Source organism: Pteronotus mesoamericanus, unplaced genomic scaffold, assembly GCF_021234165.1.
Source record: "Pteronotus mesoamericanus isolate MK-2021 breed Mesoamerican mustached bat unplaced genomic scaffold, CSHL_Meso_final contig_702, whole genome shotgun sequence".
Lineage (NCBI taxonomy): Eukaryota > Metazoa > Chordata > Mammalia > Chiroptera > Mormoopidae > Pteronotus > Pteronotus mesoamericanus.
The window spans coordinates 3,703,091-3,721,876 of NW_026555239.1; the positions used below are offsets into that span (position 1 = coordinate 3,703,091).

An 18,786-nucleotide genomic window follows, 5' to 3' on the forward strand; every position below is an offset into this window, starting at 1 on the left:
GGGCGTGAGAGCGCACCGAGCGCTCGGGACTGCTCTGAGGACGAAGCGGGGTGCGTGGAAAGATGCTGGTGTTATACACGCCGACCAGCCAGGGGGTCCGTGGACAGGGACTCATCGGAGCGTACTGCGTGCACGCCCTGCTGGGAAGAGAGCGCTCGCGACCAAACAGCCCTGCAGCAGGAGTGGCGGGAGGCTGTAAAGTAAACAAGGACACATCATACTTGTAGCAGTTCTGTTGCTAGTCGTCCTGAGTCCCATTCAGCCATCGCGCTGGGTGCCAGGTTCCGCGCGCTGGAGCCCGAGAGGCGGCCCGGGGGCGGGCCGGGGCGGGGCGCGCGGTTTATATTGTCGCGCGCGGGCTGCCAGCTGCACACAATACGCCTCCCGGCTGGAGCGCTCCGGGCACCGCCACCATCGGCTCCGCCACGGCCGACGCGAGGTGAGTCCGAGCCCTGCCGCCCCTGCGGGACCTGAACCCCGCTGCCGCCCGCCCCTCGCCCAGCCCGACCCCGGAGTGCTGCCCCGGGTGCCGAGTCGCTGGAAGGTTGGAGCCCTATAACCTGGCTTTTCCGGGAGGACAGCTGTCGCATGTGTCACTTGCCGGCGACCTTTCGGGACACCGACTCCGAAACTCCCCCTCTCAGGCCAGGACTCCAGGTCCCCGCGGGCGACGGTGCCAGCCGCGGCCCCGCGGGCCTCAGTCTCCGCATCTGAGCGATGGTGCGGCCCCCGTGCACCCCGCCGGAAGGACTGGATGCCCTCGCCCCGCTCCGCCCTTCTGCGCGGCCTGCGGGAGCCGGGCACCCATGCCTTCCGGGGCCGTGCCCACCGGCCCGGAGCGCGGTACCGCCCGCTCGGGTGTCCACTAAAAAAGGGAAGATGGCGTCGGGCACTGTCCCCGCGGGACCGGCGGCGCCGCGATTCGCCGCGCACCTGCGAAGAGTCGGAGACAGGCCTGATTACGGGACGCAGGGGAAGTCCGGAGCGGGAACTTGCGCGAGCGGGGCGCTGCCGTCACCCCACCTGCCCGCGACCTGCACAGGTGCGTCCTGCACAGGTGCGCCCGAGGGGGCGGCGTACGAGCCCCGCGGGGTGCTGCGGCCTGTTCCTGCGAACCGAGCGCCAGCCGCTCGGCGCTTGGATGGCCGCGGCGCGCGGTCCATCCGGTGACCCGCAGGGTTCCTGCCGCCTGCCCGGCGCGGCCCCGACTGCCGGGCTTAGGGCTCTTGCGACGTGCTCAGGCCTCCTGGGCTCGAGTCGCTTTGTAAACCGTTAATTGTTACTGTAATTTTCTCAAGCACAAGCCACCCCGGGGGGGGGGAGGCTGGACGTTGTGGTTGTTGTTGTTTTTGTTGCTGCTGCTGCTGTTGTAACATTTTTTCGGAGCACCTGCTGCTTCTGAGCCCTTGGAAGTTTTCTCCATCAGCTTCACTATGGGTCCCCAGGAAGAAGGAGTCTTAGCCTCCTCCTCCCTCCATTACGGAGGGAAAGACTGTTGAGCTCTGTGCTTGGCCGGCTTCAGGATGGGGTCCCATCTTACAGGTGGAGAAGCTGTGACCTCCCAGGTGGCCATAAATGCTGTTTTGCTGGAAGCCCAGAGCCTTGTTCTGGAAGCCAAGCAAGAGCCTCCCGCTTCGTCACTTTCCATCTGTGTTGCCTTGGATGGGCTGTTCGGCCTGGTAGCCTGTTTGCTTGCTCTGTGAAATGGGTGCACGAGGTTTTTGAGCAGGTGCAGAGAACACCCATGTAGTGTTGGCTGTGAGTGACTTCCCTGGAGTTCTCACTTAAACCTTAGTCTCCTTATTGTGGGCATTGCTGTGCTGGTGCCACCTGGCCCTGGTTCAGTAACCAGTCTGTCTGAGGCACTGGCTGGGCCTGGGTCTGCCTGCTGGCGCCTGGCGCGCGCTGCCCTTCCCCTCGGTCTCGTGTCTCCTCCACTCGTCCCCTGCCTTCTCACTCTAGGATTTGGGGATTTCCCACTTGCCCACTGTGCTGTGAACCTCAAGGGCGCAGGGTTGTCACGGATTGATTACCTGTGGCGTCTCCAGCATTACCAACCAGCCTTAGGCTGCACACGTTTCTCTTTGCTAGTTTTTGTTTCACTATGTCTGCAGTCTGGGGAGACTGGCTGCCGGGCTGTGGGCCTTCAGCCAGGGCCTCAGGATGTCCTCCTGGCAAGGGGACAGAGGCAGTAAACCTTCTGAGTGGGTGCCAGTTGGTCTTGTTTTGGGCGGGGACTGTCTCAGCAGGGATATTCTCCAAGCACCCGGATTCCGTGCGACGGAGCGAGGCTTGAAACAGGTGGAGTGGTAGCGCTTATCTCGCCTTTGAGGGTGTCACTCTCACCATCTTTCTCTGCCGCCCCAGCTCAGTGGCTGCCTCCTCTGAGAAGTCCTCCCTGACTGCCTCCTCTAAAGGTGTGCTGCCCTCCCTGTCTTGCCTCCAGCTCCCCTGTCCTAGGACCTGATTTAACTGCCTTCAGGACACTAAAGACCCTGTGAAAAGGTCCTTTTGGGCTCACTCGGGGTGACTCGCGCCAGCCTGCGGCCCCGTGAGAACAGGGGCACCCAGTGTCACAGTCTGGTCTGCACTACGCTGGGGAGAAGCCGGATGGAGGGTTGTATGCGTGTTAATTGCTGTCGGTTTTTGGGTGTTTAGTAGCGAAAAAGCTGGATTCACTGAGCTGCAAAGAAACCGGAGAGCAGAGGTGGCCCAGGTTTTCACTTCTGCTCGTCTGTCTAATGACTGGCGGGGGTGTGGGGCAGGGACCCCTTCAGTGTGTCTTGACGCTGACCTGGGAGGCGTTTGCCCTCTCCCTGGAAAGCATCCTGTTTGTCGCAAACCTATTAAGCTCGTAGACAATTAATGGCTTCTTGCTTCCCCTGCCTCGGACAGAGGATCCCATGAGAGTCTGGCTGTTTTTCCCTCTGCTTAGAACAATTCCAAGAGGTTTCAAGGAAGTGGCCGCCACGCTCGGGTTTTGTTGTTGGCGGCCACCAGGAAGCCTGCAGTGGTCTGGGATAGACGCGGGGACCCTACTCCTTGTCCCCCTTTGTCCTGCTGCGGGCTGGTGGGGGCCAGGCCCTGGGAGAAATACGAAGGCGCGCAGATACAGCCTCCGCAGGCCTGCCTTCCCTGTTGGCCCCGAGGCAAGAGCAAGGCCAGGCCTGGGGGCCAGGCACTGGGCGGGCTCAGGGAGGGCAGCTGATTTTCCTAATGTCAATATTAGGATGTGACAACACAAAACACCCGCTGGGCCTCGCAGGCACTGCGCGGTAAACCTGTTTTTCTGGAGGCGGGTCACCCAGGAGGAGAGGCGTGCGCTCTGGAGCGAAGAAAAGCCTGCCTGGCTCTTCGGGGAGGCGCACTGCGGTGCGGAGAGTGAAGATGGAGACTTCATCTTTGTTTTTGATTTTCTTCCTCAAGAGATGACCTGTGTGTGTCTGGTTTGGAGCGCAGAAGAGGTTCTCTCAAGGCAGGGCAGAGAGGTCTGTGGACAGACATCCCAGGCCGGACCCCGGGTGCCGGCGCGGTGGGGCTCCGGGCTCTCTGGGCATGCGTGAGTGCTTGCTGCATACCGTGCATGCGTGCAGCTCTGCCTCACAACGACCGCCCCAAGGTCCCCACGTCCGCCCCTTCACAAAAGGTGAGGGTGTGTCCAGCCTGGGGTGCCCCAGCTCGGCTGGCCTGTCCCCGTGAGCCCAGGTCCCGCTCCCTCCTCCTGTTTCACAATGGGCTGCCTGGCTCCCTGGCTGTCTTCGTTCACTCGGTCCCTGCCCTGAGCAGGGGCAGACAGACAGGTAAACATTTAATGAGACCATAATGGGCTAAGTGCCCAATCCAGGTCTGTTTACCCAAGGTGCTGGGACAGCAATTAATTCTGTCGGGAGGAGCTGGGTCTGGGATGGGCTTGGAGGAGGGAGCAGCTCCCCGCAAGCCAGCCTGCCGTGGGTTGCAGTGAGTCCAGGGGTAGGGAGGGGGCTGGGCCCTGTGGGGCAGAGGACCTCGTCCCAGGGAAGGCATGGAAGCCACCAAGGCTGCTGGCAGAATCGGTGAGTGAGTGAGACCCCTCAGAGGGCACCGCCGGGAGACCCTACACCGGACGACGGAAGGAGACCCTGAGGGCCATGTCTGTCTCTCTGAGCCCCTCCGTCTGGGCCTGGCAGGACGTAGCCCCGTAGTTACTTTATTTTTCTTTTTTAAAAGATTTTATTTTTAGAGAGAGGGGAGGAGAGAGAGAGAGAGAAGTGTTGAAGTGTGAGATAAACCTGTATCTGTTGCCTTGCATGACCCCAACCTGGGACCGCGGGCTGGAGCCCAGCCCCCGAGTCACACCAGCCAGGGCGCCGCTCAGTTAACTTTAAGGACATGCTCCTCAGACTTAAACTGCAGACCAGCTGGAGGGCTGCTTGCTGGGGTCCACAAGGTCTTTTGACCTGCCCCCCGCCCCCTGTTTTCTCTGTTCATCTCATTGGCCTGTTGATCATAACAATCCCACACACCAGGTGGCTCCTGAGCAACAAGATTTATTTCTCACCGTTTCTGGGCGCCGGAAGTCCAAGGTCAGGCTGCCAGAAGCTTCCCGAACCTCCATAGGGAAGGGAGAGGCCTCCTGGGCCTCTCGGAAAAGCCCTGAAGGAAGAGCCTCCTGGAGACCCCACTTCCTTTAATGCCGTCTCCATGGCATGGTACCATGGGGATTCAATGTATGAATCTTTCCGACGCTTGTTTTAGAAGCGAGGAATCAGGAGTCCAGAGGGACTAAGGAAACTGTCCCAAGTCTCATGGCCAAGCTGGGCGAGAACCCAGGCGTCCCCAGCTGAGTGCCCCTTGGCGCCGCAGTTTCGCCCCGCGGAGCCCGACGGCGGCCCTTCCCTGCCTGCCTGCGGGCCGCGCTGGCCTTCCTCTGTGGGGGGACACGGTTGAACCGCTGGGCCGTCTTTCTCCCCTGTACCCGGCAAACTAACGGGAACAGCGCTCGCTCGGGGCAGGTGTAACGGCGGCACAGGCACAGGTATACTAGTGTCTTTTTGAGTTCCTGAGGGGTCGCTACGCAGCCTGAAACACTCGGGGAACATTGGAAATGGGAGCGGATTCGCTTCTACCTTGCCTCTTTGTAACGCTCTGAGGGTCTCAGGGTTTGAAATCTGTAATCCTCTCTCCAGCCCAAGGGCTGGGCCCTCATGATTCCTGTGTTATTGAGGAAATGGCGATCGGAGAGGTGGTCACGTGCCCAGGGTCGTGCAAGGACAAGGTCCACACATGAACTGCTGCGTTGGGGTGATATGTTTAATTATAGAAGTAATTGTATTCTCGTTAGAGATAACACTGAAGCCTGTTCCTCTGTCCCTTGCCAACCCACCCCATGAATTCCATGGGCCCCTTCAGAGGTAGCCACTGAGGGACATGTTTCCTTCCAGACCTTCTTTGCATTTCCATCGTAACCAGTGAAAGGCACACATTTGCATAAATGGCGTCACAGCTGGTTCCTCATCTCCCTTGTGTCACTCAGCAGCTAACCACGTCTTCTTTCCATCTCCCTACACAGACACCCACCTGCTTCCATTTTGGCGGGGGCCAACTGCCCAGCAAGTGCGGATTTGGAGAGGGAAGGGGGTGCTGGCTTTGCCCCAGCTAACACCCGTAGCTGACCGAGCCAGGCGTCCAGTGCGATGCTAGGATGGGGCGTTGAAAGGGGCCTGAGCAGCTCCTGCCAAATTTTGACCTGAACAGTGGTTATAAAGAAAATGTCCTGGTGTTGGAGACTGGGTTTAAGTAGCCCCTCCCCTCGGATGTGTGACAAGCCCTTCCCTGCTGAACCTCAGTTTCCTCATCTGTAAACAGTGGGTAATGTTCCTCCCTCCCACAGGGTTAAAACTGTTAATGTGCACATGGACGTCCTCTTGAGAGAGAGAGAGAGAGGGAGGAAGGGAGGGGAGGAGGAGAGAGAGAAATGTCTTTTTGTCGCTCCACTTGTTTATGCAGTCACTGGGTACTTCTTGTGTGTGCTCTGACCGGGGCTCGAACTCGCAGCCTTGACGTAATCAAGGCGATGCTCGAACCAGCTGAGCTCCCCGGCCAGGGCTCTGTATGCACCGCTTTACCGTTGTGTCCAAGCCGGCCTCACCACCCCTGCGCTCAGCGGGCAGGCCCTGACAGGCGCAACGGCTGGTGCCCTTCCGGGTGTGCCGGCCCGTGTGGCTGGGTCCGTGTATTTCTGGAGCCCAGACGTGGGCGCTACGATTGCGTGGTGAAGAGGCTCTGAATTTCCGTTCTCAACCCTCTCGGCCCCCGTCTGTGAAATGGGGCAAACGGCCCCCTCCTCCTGAGGGAGGCTGGACTCAGTAGATGCAAATGGAAAGGATGCAGGGGTCACCAAGAGCATGAAGCCGCAGTCCCAGAGGTGGCAGTCCTTGTGTGAGGCCACTGCACAGGTGGTCTTTAAAAAATTTTTTTTTATTTATTTTTAGAGAGCGGGGAAGAGAAGGAGAGAGAAATAGCGATGTGTGCTTGCCTCTCATGCGCCCCCTACTGGGGACCTGGCCTGCAACCCAGGCATGTGCCCTGGCTGGGGATCGCACCAGCGACCCTTTGGTTTGCAGGCCGGTGCTGAGGCCACTGAGCTGCGCCAGCCAGGGCTGGGCCCCGCCTTCTTGCACCAGTCCACCCCTGCCCTAGGGATGCCTCTGCCGCGTTTGGTGGGCCAGGCCTGCACCTGCACGGCTGCTCAGGGGGGAGGGCAGGGCTGCAGGTGGGGTAGCAGGGCCAAGGGCCCATGGCCCCAGGGCTCCATTTTAAGCCACCCTGTCCCAAACTAGTGTGCAACACCCACCCATTCTCCAGGTGAGTTTCCAGCCTCATTTTTTGCTTGAAATACGTTTCTCCTTGTTTTTGTCTCCCTCCCTTTTCCCCCATGAGTTCTCCATCACGTAAGGGAAGTGAGCCCTGCCTCCCTCCCCACCCCCAACAAGCTGTTTGGGCCTCTTCAGGTTCTCAGTAGGCCCGAGGCTGGAGTCTGGACTTCCCCTGCCAGGTGGGGAGGGAGTGGGAGGAGGTGGGTGGAGGGCGGGGGCTGGGACGTGTTAGGTACTTAATTCCTGAAATAGACCTTTTAGACAAACAGCTCCATTTCAGACCATTTCGGGCTGTTGACTGAAAACAGTAATTTTTGCTTTAGTTTTGGATCAGTGATGCCGGCATATGCATGGTAGCAGAAGCACAAGGGCACAAAAGCATGTGTTGTAAGAATCGGGTCTCCCTCCCACCTATCCCAGAGGCACCCTGTCACCCTCCACACTGGTCTGTGCAGATGGGGGTGTCTGTCCGCAGGTGTCTGCGCTTTTCTGCGCGGACAGCAGCGCAGAGTGCATAGGTGCAAATGTCCGCTCCCTGCTGCATCCGCATAGCCAGGCGCCTTCAGGTCCTTGGCTCGTGGAGATCACTGTGTGCCTTTCTCAGGGCAGCCGGGTGTAGGCCGGGCTTTACTTTGGGTGCCTGTCTAGAGATCAGAAGTTCCATGCATTTGCGACTTGGGTAGATTCAGGCTGAGGGGCCAGGCGGCCGCCCCAGGCCCCGCCCCCCACCCTGGTCCTGTGCGTCTCTTCATCCCTGAACCAGCTCTGTCTGGAGCCGCAGCAGTGAGGCAACACTGAAGGGCAACAGCTGTATCTTTTCGTCCTCCCAGCAGTCCTGGCGGCTGTGCTGCTCCCGCGGAGGAGAGCCGTCTGGGGGCCAGAGGGCCGGGTCCCGGTCGCACAGCAGCGGCTCCTGGGGCCGCACCTCAGTCTGTTGTGACGAGGCTGAGGCTTTTCTGCTTGAGCGTGTGCGCAGTGCTCTGAGCGCTGGGTGCTCTGTCAGACCGGGCATCGCCCCACTCGTGGGCCGGGGCCGGGCCGGTGCCTGGGACCCATGTGGGTGGAAAGCCCTCCTGGAAGAGACTGGGTGGGGACCAGAGTTTCCTGGCTGGGTGCACCCAACCGCCACTGGCCTGGCACCCAGGACTCCAGGGACCAGGTGGCATTGATGGGGCCCCAAAGGTATCATCACCCGTTCCTGCTTTGCCGACGTGTGGCAAGGCTGGGCTTTGGGAGCCTGAGGGTCCATGCTGGGGGCGGGCGGCAGCTATCTGCATGTCCCAGTGTGTGTGTGCACGTCAACACAGCCTATGACCTGCAGCCCGTTCCTCCACTGACCCTCCCTATGACCCGTCTGGTCCCTTCCACCCTCTGTGCCTTGGTTTGCCCATTTTCAAACCAGAAATCGTCAAGTCCTGCTGGGGTGGGTTCCCGGCCAGGGGGTTGCCCCCCTCCTCCGCCCGTCTCTGCAGCCTTGGCTTTGCCCACTCCTCTGCAGAAGGCCCACGGCCCGCTGCGCCCTCTCACTCAGCTTTGACAGATGCAGCCCTGGAAGGGGGGAGCTGGCATTTCCCCAGGTTCAGAAACCGAGGCCAGGCCAGGAGCTGGCGGCCCAAGGAGCCTGCCATCCTGTGTCCTCCGAGGCTGCAGGTGTCCTCGTGGCCGTGGGGGTGGCTCTCGGCTGCACAGAGGCTAGATTTGCATCCCGACCTCTGCAGGCAGTGCAGGGTTCCTGGCTGGGTTTTCCACTGAGAACGCAGGAGGGTCGAGGTGTGGGCTGCCTGGTGGGTGGGGACACATGGGTGGGTGTGCCTTCCTTTCGTCGCAGAAGCTTTTTAAACCACTGATTTGCAAATCTGTTGGGGAAAAAAAATAGATGTTTAAAACCCTGGCCGGCTCCCAGACATGCTGCTGCCAAGGCCTCGGCTCTGAGCTTTGTTTAGTCATTCGACAAACGTTGCTGTGCCCGGCGCTGCGAACCGGAGATAGTAAAGGCAGCTGCTGTTTCGTTACCTCCTCCCTCTGAGTCTGGCACGTCAACACGGATTCGGTCAGTGTGTCCTCGCCACGGCCCTGTGAGGTAGGTGCTACTAGTTTCAGTGAGGGGACCAGACCGGCAGGATGCCCGGCAGCCTGGCTCTGAGTCCGGGCTCGAAGCCACAGATGCAGAACCCGCGACGGCCCGCGTGGTTGGCCGGAGGCAGAAGGGAGCACAGGCAGGGCCTGCAGGGCCCCTCGGGCCCCCGACCAGACTCTAGGATCTGGGAAGACGATGCTAGAGCCGAGGTCCGTAGGGATGGAGAGGAGTGAGCCAAGCAACGGAGGCGGGTGGTAGCCGGCGGTGCTGCCCAGGCAGAGGCGTGACGCGCGGGGCGCAGCACAGCAGCCTGCGGTGTGGGTGTGGCAGCGACGGGCCCTGCGGGAGGGTCCTGACAGCCGTGTGGCCCGACTCCCGTGGGGACCAGGAGCCGAGCGGGGCTGTGGCGGGGTTGGATCGGAGGCTGCTCTCTAGGAATCATATTGGAGAGAGCCCAGCTGGAGACGAGAGGCAAGAAAGGAAGGCGGCTGGAGCGCGGCCAGGCAGGAGGCGACTGGCCAGGGTGCTGGGGCGGCTGGGAGGCCGCTGCGGGGACCCGGCCCCCAGTTCCCAGCCGCGCTCTGAGTTCCCTCGCTCGGCTCTGGAGCCCTGGGCCAGCCCAGGCCTGGCTGGTTTAACGAGAGTCCATACCCAGGGCTTAAGTCAGGCTGTGGCAATAGTAGGTGCTCAGACACCGTCCAGGTTTACGCCCGGTTGTGCTGCTTCTTGCCTGGACAAGGGACCCCGTGGGCTTGGGGCCATCATTGCCATTTAACAGATAAGGGAACGGCGCCTGGACCGCGATCGGCCTGCAAGCGGCTGCTCAGGTTAGGGTGTCAGCGGAGATTCCCCTGCCTTGCGGAGAGTCTTCGGTGTGCATCTGGGGACGGGAGGAACTCGCCGGCTGTCCCAGGCCAGCAGGGCGTGGGGACCCACAGGGAGGTACAGACTCAGGCCTTGTCCCCAAACAGGCCACTGGGGGAGACCACCCCCCACTTACCCACCCTGCACACGGTCAGATACACTCAGGCCTCAACCTCAGCCTGGCCAAGCTGCCAGTGGTCACTGTCCCTGGTCAGGCACCTGCCCCTGTAGGACAGGTGGGCTGGTGCCTCCCCGTTGGCTGCCAGAGGATTCGGGGACCATCTGCTGGGGGGCCGGGGATGCTGGGACAAGGTGAGGCTCTGAGGGCGCAGGCCCAGTGAAGTCCCCTTGAGGCCCCTGGCCCATGGGGACAGCGAGGGGAGCACACAGCAGCCCCAGGTAGAGAGCAGCCCTCCGTGGGCTGGAGGGAGGAGGGAACTGGGAGGCAGATGCAAACGAGGGCTGGCGCTGCTTTCCCAGGGAAATGGTCATTTTCATAGACACCCAGCCCCCTGGGGCCAGGGGGCCACTGCTCCTGGTCGCAAGTTCTTAACACAGGCTCAAGGGCACACGTGCACACTCTGCTTGCAGCCTAGGCGGGGAGTCGTCTCTCCATTTATGCGGGTCTTTCACGGAGCCATACGTTTTCCTCCAGAGATTTTAAGCGTGCTTTACGAGATTCATTCCTGACAAAAAGCTTGCATTTCTGTAAAGACGCATTTCTCATCTGCTAATATTTCCCGGTTGCCCTGTAGGGATACAGTCGTATTTTGTGTGTTGATCTTGGATCTGACAATCTCAAAACCCTTGGTAGTTCCAGCAGATGGTTCCCTGTGCTGGTGTTTGTATCTGCTGAAAAGCTTCCATCTTTTATTAAAACGGTCCGATTTTCTCCTGCTGGTTTGAATGGTGTGTCCTTGCTGCTCTCGGAGGCTTCTGACTCGCCAAGATTCACTTACAGTTTCCTCTGTTTAGCTGAAGTCACCTCCTCCGCCCCCACGTGCTCCTTTCTCGATTCAAACCCGCGCCGTGGCCGTGGCCGAGGCGAGTGGCGAGGCTGTGGCTGGAGGGGAGCGCCCCCCGGCTGCCAGGGGCCACGGCGTGCGTCTGTCAAGCAGCCTGTCCTCCCCTGCCCCTGAAAGGCTAAGGGGCGAAAGTCAACTCTGTCCCAGAAATGGCTACAAACAAATAGTAGTCGCTTGTCACGGACAACTGGGCATTGTCGTCAGAGCTCGATTCCCTGCCGCCAAGCACCCTCCCTGCCCCCTGGCACTAATGTGTGAAGGTTATACACCCAGAATGGCTCCTGTGCTGGGTATTTAAATTGCTGACAGCATTTTAGGGCTCCTAGAAATGTCACCGTGACCTTCCCTGATGGTTTGGGCGGGTCCCTGGGTCTTGGGCCTGCTTGCTTTTAACACTTTGCCTGCAGGTGCCTCAGCAGGTGGCAGCACCCGTCCCCCGCCTTGGGCGCGGGTGCTGGGGGCCACCCGCCCCTCACCCACCCACCGGGTCTGACCTGCCAGCTCCCTTCAGGGGGAAGGTGCTTGTCCCGACAGGTGCGGGTGGCATATGTCAGGCCTCGGGCTCTTTGCGGCCATTGTGGCTGTGTTTACCCGTCTGATTTCTCCCGGGGCTTTCATCTGGGGCAGATGTAAGGCTGCCATTTCCCTCTCAGGAAAGGCGGACAGCCATCTCTCTTGGAGACAAGTTCTGGGCATTTACTCCTCTAGAACAATGCCGTCCTTATGCGGTTTCCTTCTCAGAGGCCAGAGTGCCCCAGACCCCTCATACCTGTCTGCGCCTCTGATGACGTCAGGACTTGTCCACCTCTTTGCATGCGTTTGGGGTGCATTGTTGAGACTGACCTGTCTAGACTCCTGCCTGGGACACCTGGGGATCCACAGCTTCTTTCTGTTCCCTGGAGCCCCGCCCCGCCTCCACCTCCACCATCCTGTCATGCTGAAGCGGGTGGCCCGGGCGCTCACGCCCAGCCTCAGCGGCTCCACAGGGTGCCCGTGGGCAGCCTGGAGGGAGACCTGGAGCTCTGCTCCTTCTTTGTTCAGTGCAGGCAAGTGGGTAGGGTTAGACATTTTTAAAAACCCAGGACAGCCCTGGCCAGTGTGGCTCAGTGAGTTGGAGTGTTGTCCCGTAACCGAAAGGTCCCCAGTTCGATTCCTGGTCAGGGCACATGCCTGGATTGCGGGTCTGATCCCTGGGCTGAGCTCATACAGGAGACAACCAATTGATGTTTTTCTCTCTCTCCCTTCTTCTCTCTCTAAAAGCAATGAAAGCGCCCTGCCTGGTGTGGCTCAGTGGACTGAGCACTGGTCTATGAACAAAAGAGTCGCCAGTTCGATTCCTAGTCAGGACACATGCCGGGGTTGGGGGCCAGGTCCCCACTGGGGGTTGTACTCAAGAGGCAACCAAACATCGATGTTTCTCTCCCTCTTTTTCTCCCTTCCTTCTCCTCTCTCTAAACATAACTAACTAACTAACTAACTAACTAAATCTTTAAAAGCACCGAAAGAAATGTCCTCAGATAAAGATTTAAAAAAATTAAAAAGAAAAATCCAGGACGTTACTGTGAGAAAATAATAAGTAAACACAAGGTTATAATGGTTGGCGCCTACTCCCTGAGGGTCGCAGCCTCTGCTTGAAGTCCTTGCAGGAGATCCTTATCCTGCCCTCCGCAACCAAGTGAGGGGCTTCTGCGACCTTACAGGTGAGAAATGGCAGTGCTCTAAGCTAAGTGGCAGAGCTGGGATTTGAACTCAGACGCTTTGGTTCCAGAGACAGATCCTTCATCATTCAATTCCAGACCTAAGGCTGCGTGGCGCAGTGTGTGGTGAACTATGGTCAAGCAGGTCAGGCCATCGTCAGTGATGATGGAAACATCTGTCTGTCGATGTGGGAATTCACAGTTGTAACAGGCAGACCTTTGGCTGCAAGCAACAGCGAAGCCAGTGAAGGGTGATTTGAACAAATGGGGTTTTATTTTTCTGATACATTCGACAGTCACTGGCTTGTATTCTATTTCAACAAATGCCATCAGAGAGCCACCACTCTGCCCCTCTGCTCGGTATTCTTAGCATGTTGTTCTTTGTATTCCACACCTCAGTGCCACAAAATGGCTGCTGCAGTTCGATCCTTCGCTTCTGTGTTGAGGGCAGCAAGGAGAGAGAAGAGCCGCCCAGGCTGTGTGTGCTGTGCCCCTTTGAACCCCCACATCAGATTTCTGAGATGTCAGGACTGGGTTGCATGCCCGCCGCTAGCGGCAAGGCATGCTGGGCACGTGAGGAACGGGAGCGTGCGCCAGAGTCGGCTCGGATGAACAGGGGCTCGGAGCGGCCCCAACGAAAACTAGTCCTGTGAGCAGGGGGAGGGCAGGTGCGTGGCAGACTTGCCAAGGCAGAGAAGGAAGGGGACAGTAACCCAGTGTCCGGAGTGATCCTCTTGTTGCAACTGTGTGTGTGATGTGCGTGTCTGCTTAGGAGCAAAGCCTGGGATTTAGCAGGGCCCCGCGGTGACCTGGGACTGTGCGTTACGCGTCCTCGTTTGGCTTATTTGCTTTCTCTGCCCGAGGGATGCAGCGGACGGTGAAAGCAGGCGGTGTCGAGGAATAGCTCTCCGGGCGGAGCCAGCCTTGAGCCACTATTTTGGCAACAGACACCTGGGTGTTTTTAAAAAATATTTTTATTTTTTGTTTTATTTTTTTCACACCTGGATTTCTTAGTGTGCCAACTGGCCTCCTGAGGGGCCAGTGTGAGAGCCTTTCTTAGATTTTTACTGTTGCACAAAGGGAAAAGGCAGGAGCCCTTAGGAATCATCTCCAGATCCCCGACTTCAGAAATGTACACGGAGGACAAAGCAGCGCCCAGCCAGGTGCGGCAGGATCCCTGCCGGGGGCGGCTGGGTCGGGGCTGGTGGGGGCTCTAGCACAGGAAGTGGCCTGGGGTAGAGGTGGGATGGCCCAGCCAAACGCCGAGTCGCAGAGTTCCGGGGTCAGCCTGTGTGTGTCTTTCTCCCCCAGGGAAGAAATGTCTCAAGCGGGACCCCTCTCCAGGAACCTCATTCTGTGCACCTTCCTTCAGGAGCACGGCCTGCAAACTGCGGCGGGTCCCGACACGACCAGTCTCCTCCACTTCGGCCCTGAGCCCCTTGGGTAGGTCCCAGGACCCCGCTCACCCCCTTTCCTGGCCAGTGACCTTCAGTGGGCGTGGCAAGGAGAGCCGGCCTGAGGGTTCCTGGCAGCACTTGAGAGTGGAAACTCCCCAGGTGTGGTCAGCAGGGCAGGTGCCCTGGGCGGGAAGCTTTGCTGGGGTACCAGCTCACCGAGGGCGCCTTAGAGCCTGTCCCATGTCCACAGTCCCAGGACAGACCTTGCCCTGCCATCGAAATGGCTTGAGCTTGCAGACTGGACCGAGGGGGACCGAGTGCCTCCTGGCCCCCAGGACCACGATCTCTTAAGCAGTGGATCCGAAGTTGCCTGAGGCCACCGGAGACCTGGCTGCTGGAGGGAGACCCAGCCGCTGGCCCGGCTGTCAGGCAGCGGAGCGGGGATGCTCCCAGGATCGCTCCCAGTTCTGGGCGCTCCCTGCTGCCTTAGGCCTCAGATTCTTAGTCGTGAGGTCCCGGACGTGGGCGTGGGGGCTGGTTGGCATTTTAGGGCTGGAGGGACCCAAAGTGTGCATTTTTCCTCCACCCTGCTCCGTTTGTAGATGACAACAGGGGACATTCAGCCTGGGACACTGTTTTCCTGAGGTCCCACAGGGTATCGGCATACAGGTGGGGACCTCAGCCCACCTCCCTGACGGGGAGCCCCCAGCCCGCCCCCCCATGCTCCTGGAGTAGAGAGAGCATGGGCCCTGGAGGCGGGGAAGGGGAGTCGCCGGCCCAGCGGGCGCACTCTGAGCCGGGGGATTCCCAGGCAGCTGCCTAGTCACCAGGATGGAATGTGCAGGCAAACCCTGAGCCCGGGCTGAAACTGGCCCGAAACCGGCTGGGTGCCCGAGGGGGGAGGGGAGATGTCAGACTCGAAGACTGGGTAGGCGTGGACGCCTCCGTTTCCGTGAGGGACCCCATTCAGTGAGCGTGGGGGGCCCCGACGGGGCATGAGGAGCCCCTCCTTTCTCAAAGGGGAGATGACCCACACAGGTGGTTTCAGGACTGGGGGCCAGGGAACAGGTCCCAGAGCTCCTCCCCACAGGGAGGAGGGCGAGCTGAGACCCCTGGGGGAAGCCAGCCTCAGAGCCCCCCATGTGGCCCGGTCGGCTGGGTGGGTCTGGATGTGCCAGTCACCGGCCCGGCCCGCCCCTAACCCCCGCACCCTCCTCGCAGCGACATCCCTCACGAGATGGCCATGCGGCTGGCCTTCATTGGGGACGAGTTGGAGCTGAGATGGATGCTGCCCCGCGTCGCCCAGGTGCCCTGGATGGCCGTGTACAGGTGACCAGCCCCCGCCGGCGTCGCCCACCCCGGGAGCCGGCCTGCTGCTCCTGGTTCTCCCTGCCTTGGCTCCGGCGGCGGCGGGGCCTGAGCACCCCCCGCCCCCCCGCTTCCCTCGTCAGGCCGAAGGGCCTTGATGCAAACGACAGGGTGTGCTGCGTGAGCTCCGATGCCAGTGTCCACGCGTCCTCCCGGGCAGCCGGGTTCTCAGACCTCACAGAACTGAGGTCTTGCGGTGGGGGCGTGGAAGCTTTCCCCAAGGCCGGGACCAAAGCTGACGCGGCCTCTGGGTCTCCAGGGAGGCAGCCTTCTTTTGGGGAGCCCGGGCCTCTATCCAAACAGCTCCTGGGCGGGGGTAGGGAGGACCTGCTGCCCTGGGCCTGCCTCTTCGGGCCTGTGGACAGAGGAGCGTTTTCCACGGGGCCAGCTCCAGACTGTGAGGGCACGTGGGGGAGGACACGGGAAGTCAGATGACTTTAGGGCCAGAAACAGCCCGCAGGGAGCGGCCGTCATTGTGGAGCCACCCAGGAGAGGGGCGAGAGGGGCAGTAGGAGGCTGGGGAGCGGGGGACAGGCCCACCCCTCCCACAGCCGAGAATAAAGGCCATCTCTGCCCGGCTCGCGTGGTAATGGCCTGCTCCTTCTCCCATTTGTCTTACAGCTTGGCCTTCACTTACAACCAGACAGGCCTGAGGGGCGTTCTTAGAAGTTTCATGGGTGGTCTCACTAATCTCAGGGGGAACAGAAGGTTCTGGAGCCTCCTGACCCTCAGGGACAGGGTAAGCCTTGATAGTGTGCGGCGCTCCGCAGAGCGTGCCCTCTGGTTGTCGCGGTCCCCGCCGCTCCCTGTTGCTTGTCTTGCCTGCTTCTCCTGTTTCTCCTGCCTGGTCCCCAAGGCCCCTGGGCTGGGTTTATTGGCTGTGCGAGTCCGCCTGTGCCTTGCCTGCTCCACGCCCGTGCCCACGCTTGTCCCTCTGCCGGGGCGCCTTCCTCTGGCAGACGCTTCTGGTTCCGCATCCCCCTGCCAGGGGCAGGTGCCTCTGGTCCTGAGCGGCTTTCCCGGCCGCTCCCCACCCCTCCCACCACCTCACCCCTCATCCAGTTCCCCGCAGATGACAGCCGGGGTGGCCTGACCCCCTCCTGCCTGTCCTCAGGGGCTCCCCCTCTCCCGCCCCTCCTGCCTCCCTCACCACCCTCCTGGACCCTTGGCCCCAACCCCTCCAGGTCTGCGTGAGGGGCTGCTGCATCCCCTCCCGCTGGCCCCACCGGGCGGCGCCCGAGGCAGGGCGAGCAGCCCCTTCCAGCTGCCGGCCCTCACCTCTCTCCACCTCTACCGACAGGTGTCCCCCAGCCCCGGCCCCAGCCTCGGGCGCAAGCTGTCCTTGCTGCTGCTGCTGGCGTTGCTGCTGGACTGGGGCCTCCACCTTCTCCAGTGAGGCGCTGCGGGCGGCGCCGGGCGGGGCTGGCCCCGCCCCCAGACCACCACCCTGGAGGTGGCCTTGTTGGTTTTGTTGTCTTTTTAACTTTCTTAGGATCTTTTTTTTTTTTAATATTTAAATTCTGAGTGCTGGGTCACTCCTGAGGTTTCATACTTTTTTTTGTAAGAGAAATGAATTACGCCCTCTGGGGCCTTTACGGTTCCCCGCTCTCCGGGCCCCAGCCCACTCCGCTGTGGCTGTCCCCGGAAGGAGCCTTCCTGTCCCGGGCGGGTCCTGTAGCAGGCGGTGGGGGGAGTGCTGGCCACACCTCCCTGTCTGCAACGCCCACAGCTAAGAGAATCTGCTGGAGTAGATTTCTGAGGGGTGAGGAGAGCCCAATAAACTGTTGGTTTCTATCCGTCTCTGGTCCTCTCTGGGGGTTTTCAGTCCAGGCTCCATCTTGCCCCTTGGAGGGGATGATGGGGGAGGGGAGGGGACGGGAGGGGAGGGGAGGGGGCGGGAGGGGGCGGGCATGCTCCTGGCCACCTGCCGGTCCCAGCCTCCAGCCCCATCCCTGCACCTGCAGGTGCTGGTGGAGCCCCGTGGAACGGGCTTCCTCCCGCATTGTGCCTTGCTGCCTGACGCCTGTCATTAGGGATCACTTCCTCTGGCCCCCAGGGCCTCCCCGCCCGTGCTCCCCGTGGGGCTGTGGCCAGGCGCAGTGGGAGAGGGCCGGGCGGGGGGCACGGGGTTCCACACGTTGCAAGAAGGTGCTCTGCTCTCAGAGGTTAAAAGCAGCTTCAATCTGAGTCCATAGCGATAGGAGAAATCACACTTCAACCCCCAAAAGGAAGGACCAGAGGCCTGTCCCTCCCAGGAAGGCGGCAAGGTGACGTGGGTCGCCCAGGAGCCTCCCCGTTCCTGAAGAATTCCCGCACAGCACTCCCCATCCCCTCGCAGAGCTCTGCCCAGGCCGTGGGGCACTGAGGCAGGGTGGGCGGGACCCCTGCACCCCGGGGACCTGAGGCGGAGGCTGCTGGGGGCAGCGAAGCGCCTTCCCAGAGCAGGTGACAAGGCTGTGGGGCTGGAGGGGCCCCATCATCTTTTTTTCAGCGGCTGTGGAACAAGGTCCCTCGTCTGGTCTGGATTTCTGAAGATAGGGCAAGACAGGGGCTCCTGAAGCAGGTGGGGACCTGTTCCCGCTGGGCGGAAGCGTGCACAGGTCCAGGGAGTCGGGTTCTCCACCAACCTGGGGCCCCAGGATGGAGCGGCTCCCTGCCACAAACGTGGTGTCAGAGGGCATTTCCCCAAGGGGACAGGACATAGGCTCCTTGGTGGCTCCCTGTGCCTCTCTCTGGTCTCTCCTCCAGGGTCTGAGTCGCAGGGGCTGGGCAGGGCCCGCCCACCCGGCCCTGGGCTCAGTGCTGGAGGCAACCGCCTGTCCATCTGCACCTTTAGGGTGGAGCCCCGCACTGCACCGCTGTCCTCTGCTGCCCTCTCCCGAGGCTCAGAGCTGCGTGGGCCGAACGCACTGTCCCAGACTCATGGGGGCAGGCCTGCCGCGCCAGCTCCGCCACCGGACGTCCTCGGGACCTGAGACACCATTCCACCCGCGGCACAGCCCCCGCCCAGGAGCCGGGTCTCCCGAGACCACCTGTTGCCCAAAGCACTGGCGGAGGGGGTTCAAACAGAACTGGCTGACGTCTGAGAATTTCTACAACAAAGTTCCAAGTGCTGCTGATGCGCGCTGGCCAGGAGCCAGGATGGCCGCCCACAGGCGGGGTGCCCCGCGGGGAAGGCCGGCGCCGCCCGCAGGCCAGCAGGGGTCCTGCTGAGGAGCCTTGTGCAACTGCAGGCGCCTGCACTTCGTCAACGATGTTTTACAGGCACGCGGAGGCTTCGCTCCCAGCAAGGTTTGCCACCGTCACCGAACAATGAAAAGACCCCTGAGAAGCGTGGAATTATTCGCCTTTAGCATCAGTGCAGGAGCTGCATTTGCGGGGTGCCCGTGCCTTGCTCCCGGGGTGGGTCGGGCGGAGCGTAAGCCCTGTGCCAGGCCTGGGCACAGGCAGCCGGCAGGCACTCGGTCCTCGCTGCCAGGGTGATGCGGGTAGGGGAGGAAGCGG

General features: G+C 61.0%; 1 protein-coding gene across 1 annotated transcript; it reads left to right on the forward strand.

Moving 5' to 3' along the window:
- The first annotated feature begins 374 nt into the window (after nucleotides 1–374).
- On the forward strand, nucleotides 375–16,784 carry BIK (BCL2 interacting killer). The gene is made up of 5 exons (XM_054582565.1): nucleotides 375–439; nucleotides 13,829–13,960; nucleotides 15,136–15,243; nucleotides 15,904–16,021; nucleotides 16,583–16,784. Exons 2-5 carry the CDS (start codon nucleotides 13,836–13,838, stop codon nucleotides 16,676–16,678), a joined length of 447 nt encoding a protein of 148 aa, XP_054438540.1. The 5' UTR covers nucleotides 375–439; nucleotides 13,829–13,835; the 3' UTR covers nucleotides 16,679–16,784.
- Nucleotides 16,785–18,786: the final 2,002 nt, after the last annotated feature.